Here is a 6,696-nt window from a genome sequence, read left to right as displayed (position 1 = left end):
TTGTTAGCAGCAAAACAAATCTCTACATTTACATTTAGTAAAACAAAGAGCACTTTGCTTTCCCTCAAAATGTCGAAAATTCAGCTGTTGCAAGTTTTTCTAAACGAGCGCTTAACAGCAGCGACTGTTGAGATATTTGGGGCAGTGGAAAATACCATAGCAGAGTACCAGGAAGAAATATCCCGTTCAAAGGAGGAGATCGAACGTCTACGAAGGCTCCTGGATTTGGCATTCAAACCCGACATAAAGTTACATATTGCAGGTTAGTAGTGGGTAGCGATAACCCCGCTAGAACAATCTGATTGAACCACCTAGCAGGCCATAGCTTCGTCCCGCAACTAGCTAGCCATTTAAATGGCCATTTATATTAACAATTTCGACGTTTATTGTTACAGATATCCTTGTGTAACATTAAAAGGAAAAGTCAAAATTGTTAATATAAATGGTAATTTAAATGGCAAGTTGCGGGACGAAGCTAGCCAGGCCAAAGCCCATAGTTTCTAGCTGGATCTTATAACATATCCACTTTGCGAGTTATTTGCCAACCTGTGCCTGTTTGGCAACTTTTCCAGCGTTATCATATATCTGTTATCGTTAGAAGGTTCTGATTAGGAAGGCCTTGTTTGCATCACAGATCAGTATCCAATAAATAATTATGCCTAAATACTATCTTAGATGCTACCAACCCCCCCAAATCAAAACCAAACATGGATTCCATGTGTTCTCGCTTTGTGTTGCAAACCTGTCTGTGTCCCATTTAGTCAGCCTCGCAATTTGCTACAGATTGTTACACCAGAATGTGATTTAACCAAAGATTTGTAGTATCCATTACTGTGAGTTAGAGGTTAGGTACTGTTTGGTGTAGCTCAATATTGGACCAAAGGAGCCCAACGTTACTCCTTAGTCCAAGGACCTTACATTTTCTGTTTAAAGGGCGAGTTGGCTCTGGAACCAAATACTAAACGTGAATCGATTCTCAATCGCGGTACGGTTCTAGAAACATAAATCCCTCTACTTTCAAATCACATCAAAATCATTTCACAAATGCAAAATACACACTTACTGTACACTGTTTTAACACAGTTACAGCCGACAGTATTTTTCAGTGTCAACATGTTTGTGGTGTCTGTCTTCAGTTTACACACTGGTGTTTAGAGACGCAGATAGCTAATTAGCACAGGTAGTCCACTGTCTAACGTTTGTTTTCCTTAAACAAGCACTGTAACATAGAAATATGGCCGTGTGGGAACCCTAACCCTATAAGTGTGTATCAATTAAACCTTTTGTTTTTTGAAAATTATTTCTCGCCGATATGAAAGATAAGGTCCTTATGCTTCCAAAGCCATACCGCAAGCATGCGTGTTAATGTTCCAGACCGAGCGTCATGGCTCTTAACAAAACTTCTCCCTACAGAAGACGCCTTCATCCAATGACTTATGTGTACTTTAATGGAACTGAGATTCATGATCAAGTGTTATGTTTGGTGTAGCACAGATAATTTTTGACCAACCTTAACTTGGCGATACCATCTTCGTTATCGATTTGGCATGTATCTTCTAAAATGTCAGTGTCCAGATGCAGGTGTTGTGTTTTGAATTTAGATAATGCTCCGTTATTAAAATAAATACATAATTTGCTCCATGAAGTAATCCAACAATGTGTACGCCGCTATCTTGTCTATTTCAAATCTTCTTTCATTGATTGAGGCAGGTGGGTCCACCCCAAAGTGCCGCATGTCATGATAACACTCACCTGTCTCTTCTTCTCTGGATTATGGGGGTCCGCAAACAAACTACTACTGTGTACGGGTAGTGAACGAGGGGGAAAAAATCCTTTGTGGGAAAGGGGAAAAAACATTTAAGAAAATTACTGTAAAAACGGTTAAATCCCCTTGGATAGTAAAAAGCTTTGGAGCACATTAAATGACATTTTGAGAAAAAGGCAAACTCTGCTCCATTCATTGAATCAGATGGCTCATTCATCACAAAAAGCCACTGATATTGCCAACTACTTTAATGACCTTTTCATTGGCAAGATTAGCACACGTAGGCATGACATGCCAGCAACAAACACTGACACTACACATCCAAGTATATCTGGATAATTGAGTTTGACCAGATACAATGCTGTTTTTTCAGTAAACAAATTGACAACAGACTTTCAGCACGCTTATAGGGAAGGACATTCAACAAGCACAACACTTACACAAATGACTGATGATTGGCTGAGAGAAATTGATGAGGATCATTGAGACATCAAACAGATCTCCCAGATAACACCATCGGTCCAAAACCCTCACTCCAGCTAAAAAAAGAGTCGGAACAAGGCTTGGATTTACTAGATTCCATGACCACTGTACTTCTCTTATTTCCCTTCTTGTTTGCCAATGCAATCCATTCCTTCTCATCTCCACTCAACGCACCATCAGTTTCAAACAAAACATCCGCCTCCGCCATCTTCCCTCTGGGACCTCGAGGCCGGCTTCCCTCACCTGTCTCAATCAATGAGAGATCGCAGTGTACACACTGTTGGATTACTTCATGGAGCAAAAAATGATTTATTTTTAATAACGGAGCATTTTCTAAATTCAAATGCACCACCTGCAATTTTGGCAATGATGCCCTTTATCTACTTCCCCAGAGTCAGATTAACTTTTGGATACCAGTGTGAAGGAAGTTGGAGGTAGTTTCACCAGCCAATGCTAACTAACATTAGCGCAATGCCTGGAAGTCTATGGTTTCATTTTAGTCAATCCGGCTACGACAGAGCCTGGATTCGAACCAGGATCTCTAGTGGCACAGCTAGCACTGCGATGCAGTGCCTTAGACACTGCGCCCCTCGGGAGACCCATGTTTCCAGTTTCTTACAAACTTGCAAAATGCTAGTAGATACCATCATCTTTGGTTAAATCACATTATCTGGTGTAACAATCTGTAGCTACCTCACAATATGGGCACCATGCTGCACGCGCAAACATTGACATCCATGTTTGGTTTTAATTTGGAGGGGGGTGGTAGCATCTAACAATTGGATGTAATATTTCCTGGGCACCACACGGCGACGCAAACAACACATTCTTTATCAGAACGGTCCACCGACCACGGATATACCCTTCAAAGTGGGAAAAGCGTTGCCAAACAGGCACAGACACAGGTCGGTAAATAAATCGCATGGTGGGCTAGTGTACAATGCTAGACTGAGATACAATAAAGTTACAATCTTTGTCTAGAGAAGCTGGGCTAGCCAGGCCATTGCCACTAAACAACTGATTCATTCAATTATTTAGCTGTAATGTTAGAACTATTTAGAACTGATGAAATTGAACATTCCAATTGTAGCTTACTGTCGTAAATCTAATAGTTGGACTCAAGGCCACATAGAACTGGAAACAAAATCTAACTGATACCCTGTTCTTCTCTTCAGACTCCCAGCAGCTCACTCTCCCTGTCCCTGAAGACGTTCCTCCTGAGCAACAGGACTGGAGCCCCTGTCTGGGCCAGGGCAACCCAGAGCCCACACAGATTAAAGAGGAACAGGAGGAGTTTAGGACAAGTCATGAGGAAGAGCAGCTTGAAGGGCTGGAGTCTGATATCAAAGAGTTCATATTCACTCTTCCCTGTGTGAAAAGTGACTGTGACCAGGACCCACCTCAGCCCTCACATCTTCCCCAAACCCAGACTGTGGAGAACAGAGAGAGGGACTCTCTACCCACTAAAACAACTAGAAACATAAAAACAGAACCTGATGGAGAGGGCTACAGTGTATCAGAACCAACAAGTGAATCTCAACCCCTCTCTTCAGAAAATTCTGATTGTTCTGCAGCTCATATTGGGAACAGTGAAAGTGACAATGGGGTGGACAGTGGAGGACTAATGTCAGGGTTACAGCCACACAAATCAAAGAGAACATGGACAAAGAAAGTACAAAGCTCTAAAACCAGGGAAGCCAGTGAGTTGAAAGTTCCATTGAGGGCAGCTCACTCAGGGGAGAGACCACACAGGTGTCCTGTCTGCAGGAAATGCTTTCTGAAAAGTAGCATTTTAAAAGCACATCAGAGAATTCACACTGGGGAGAAACCATATTGCTGCAATGTATGTGGCAAAAGTTTCAGTCAGAAGGGAACCCTGACGGAACATATGAGAATTCACACTGGGGAGAAACCATATCAGTGCAAAGAATGTGGCAAATGCTTCAGCCGAATGAGAAACTTGGCAGGCCATATGAGGATACACACTGGAGAGAAACCATATAAGTGCAGTGATTGTGGCAAGTGCTTCAGTCAGAAGATATGCCTGAAAGATCACATGATGACCCACACAGGGGAGAGATCAAACCCCTGCAACATATCCAGATCGCCGCAGCACGCCTGGTGTTCAACCTTCCCAAGTTCTCCCATGTCACCCCGCTCCTCCGCACACTCCACTGGCTTCCAGTCGAAGCTCACGTCATCTTTAAGACCCTGGTGCTTGCCTATGGAGCAGCAAGAGGAACTGCCCCTCCCTACCTTCAGGCTATGGTCAAACCCTACACCCCAACCCAAGCAGTCCGTTCTGCCACCTCTGGTCTCTTGGCCCTCCCACCCCTACAGGAGGGTAGCTCCCGCTCAGTCCAATCAAAGCTCTTCTCTGTCCTTGCGCCCCAATGGTGGAACAAGCTTCCCCCTAATGTCCGTACAGCGGAGTCCATGCCCATCTTCCGAAAATGTCTGAAACCCTACCTCTTGAGAGAGCATCTTATAGACAACAATCTCCATAGACAAACATTAGCAGTAGAATGCCTTACAGAGCTCAGTGACTTTCAACGTGGCACGTCATAAGATACCACCTTTCCAACAAGTCAGTTCGTCAAATTTCTGCCCTGCTAGAGCTGCCCGGGTCAACTGTAAGTGCTGTTATTGTGAAGTGAAAACGTCTAGGAGCAACAACGGCTTAGCCGCGAAGTAGTAGGCCACACAAGCTCACAGAATGGGATCGCCGAGTGCTGAAGCGCGTAGCATGTAAAAACCATCTGTCCTCGATTGCAATACTCACTACCGAGTTCCAAACTGCCTCTGGATGCAACGTCCGCACAATAACTGTTTGTCGGGAGCTTCATGAAATGGGTTTCCATGGTCGAGCAGCTGCACACAAGCCTAAGACCACCATGCGCAATGTCAAGCGTCGGCTGGAGTGGTGTAAAGCTCGCCGCCATTGGACTCTGGAGCAGTGGAAATGCGTTCTCTGGAGTGATGAATCACGCTTCACCATCTGGCAGTCTGACGGACAAATATGGGTTTGGCGGATGCCAGGAGAACGCTACCTGCCCCAATACATAGTGCCACATGTAAAGTTTGGTAGAGGAGGAATAATGGTCTGGGGCTGTTTTTCATGGTTCGGGCTAGGCCCCTTAGTTCCAGTGAAGGGAAATCTTAATGCTACAGCATAAAATGACATTCTAGACGATTCTGTGGTTCCAACTTTGTGGCAACAGTTTGGGGAAGGCACTGTCCTGTTTCAGCATGACAATGCCCCTGTGCACAAAGTGAGGCCCATACAGAAATGGTTTGTCAAGATTGGTTTGGAAGAACTTGACTGTCCTGCACAGAGCCCTGACCTCAACCCCATCGAACACATTTGGGATGAATTGGAACGCTGACTGAGAGCCAGGCCTAATCGCCCAACATCAGTGCCCGACCTCACTAATGCTCTTGTGGCTGAATGGAAGCAAGTCCCCGCAGCAATATTCCAACATCTAGTGGAAAGCCTTCCCAGAAGAGTGGAGGCTGTTATTGCAGCAAAGGGGGGACCAACTCCATATTAATGCCCATGATTTTGGAATGAGATGTTTGACGAGCAGGTGTCCACATACTTTTGTGTATGTACCGAATTTCATGACTTTAGGTCAAACGGGGTGAGGGGCATGACCGTTCAAAGTTTGCATTTTTAATCGCTTATTATAAACTAGGTGGTTCGAGCCCTGAATGCTGATTGGCTGAAAGCCGTGGTATATCAGACCGTATACCATGGGTATGACAAAACATACATTTTTACTGTTCTAATTACATTGGTAACCAGTTTATAATAGCAATAAGGCACCTCAGGGGTTTATGATATGCACAATTGGCCTATCGTTGTCCGGGTTTGGCCGGGGTAGGTTGTCATTGTAAATCATGAATTTGTTCTTAACTGACTTGCCTAGTTAAATAAAAAAATATGGACAATATACCATGGCTAAGGGCTGTATCCAGGCACTCCGCGTTGCGTCGTGCATAAGAACAGCCCTTAGCCGTGGTATATTGGCCATATAACACACCCCCTCGTGCCTTATTGCTTAATTATAGCGCCAACATCTTGCCAATCAGTGTAATTTTGTAAATGGCGGATCTCTATGGCAAGACGCATCATTCACCCAAGTTTCATCAAAATCAGCATGTGAAGACCGTACTAACGGACAGAGACCGATCCACAGTCCCCTCCCCGATTTCATCGAGGGGGACAATAAGTAGTTGAAATATCATAGGCTACCTCCTCTGTCAGTATCACATTATCATAGCCTTCTGTCCATGTTGTGAAAACATTCTGAGAAATGTAGGTTGTCCCTTGATGTTCAATTCCTTTAATTCGTTTTTATTATTTACATCAAATGTTATTCTTGCTGTTATTTACATATCAAATGTTGATACTTTTTGACATAATAAAAATGTACATCCATGTGTCT

The 6,696-nt window shown here is 43.9% G+C and overlaps 1 protein-coding gene across 1 annotated transcript; it reads left to right on the top strand.

The window, feature by feature from the left end:
* LOC311134249 (uncharacterized protein) lies at positions 1-6,696 on the top strand. Its single transcript, XM_084167874.1, has 2 exons — positions 1-262; positions 3,424-6,696. Exons 1-2 carry the CDS (start codon positions 70-72, stop codon positions 4,707-4,709), a joined length of 1,479 nt encoding a protein of 492 aa, XP_084024000.1. The 5' UTR covers positions 1-69; the 3' UTR covers positions 4,710-6,696.

The sequence above is a fragment of the Coregonus lavaretus genome (genome assembly GCF_964263955.1).
Source record: "Coregonus lavaretus genome assembly, chromosome: 8".
Lineage (NCBI taxonomy): Eukaryota > Metazoa > Chordata > Actinopteri > Salmoniformes > Salmonidae > Coregonus > Coregonus lavaretus.
The sequence above is the reverse complement of the archived record's forward strand: the minus strand, read 5'-3'. Positions and strand labels throughout refer to the sequence as shown.

Bases quoted from the DNA above. Each gene is read 5' to 3' on its own strand.
- LOC311134249 (XM_084167874.1), top strand. From the start codon at position 70: ATGTCGAAAATTCAGCTGTTGCAAGTTTTTCTAAACGAGCGCTTAACA. The intron at 263-3,423 runs GTTAGTAGTGGG...TCTTCTCTTCAG, and splicing joins CATAAAGTTACATATTGCAG to ACTCCCAGCAGCTCACTCTC.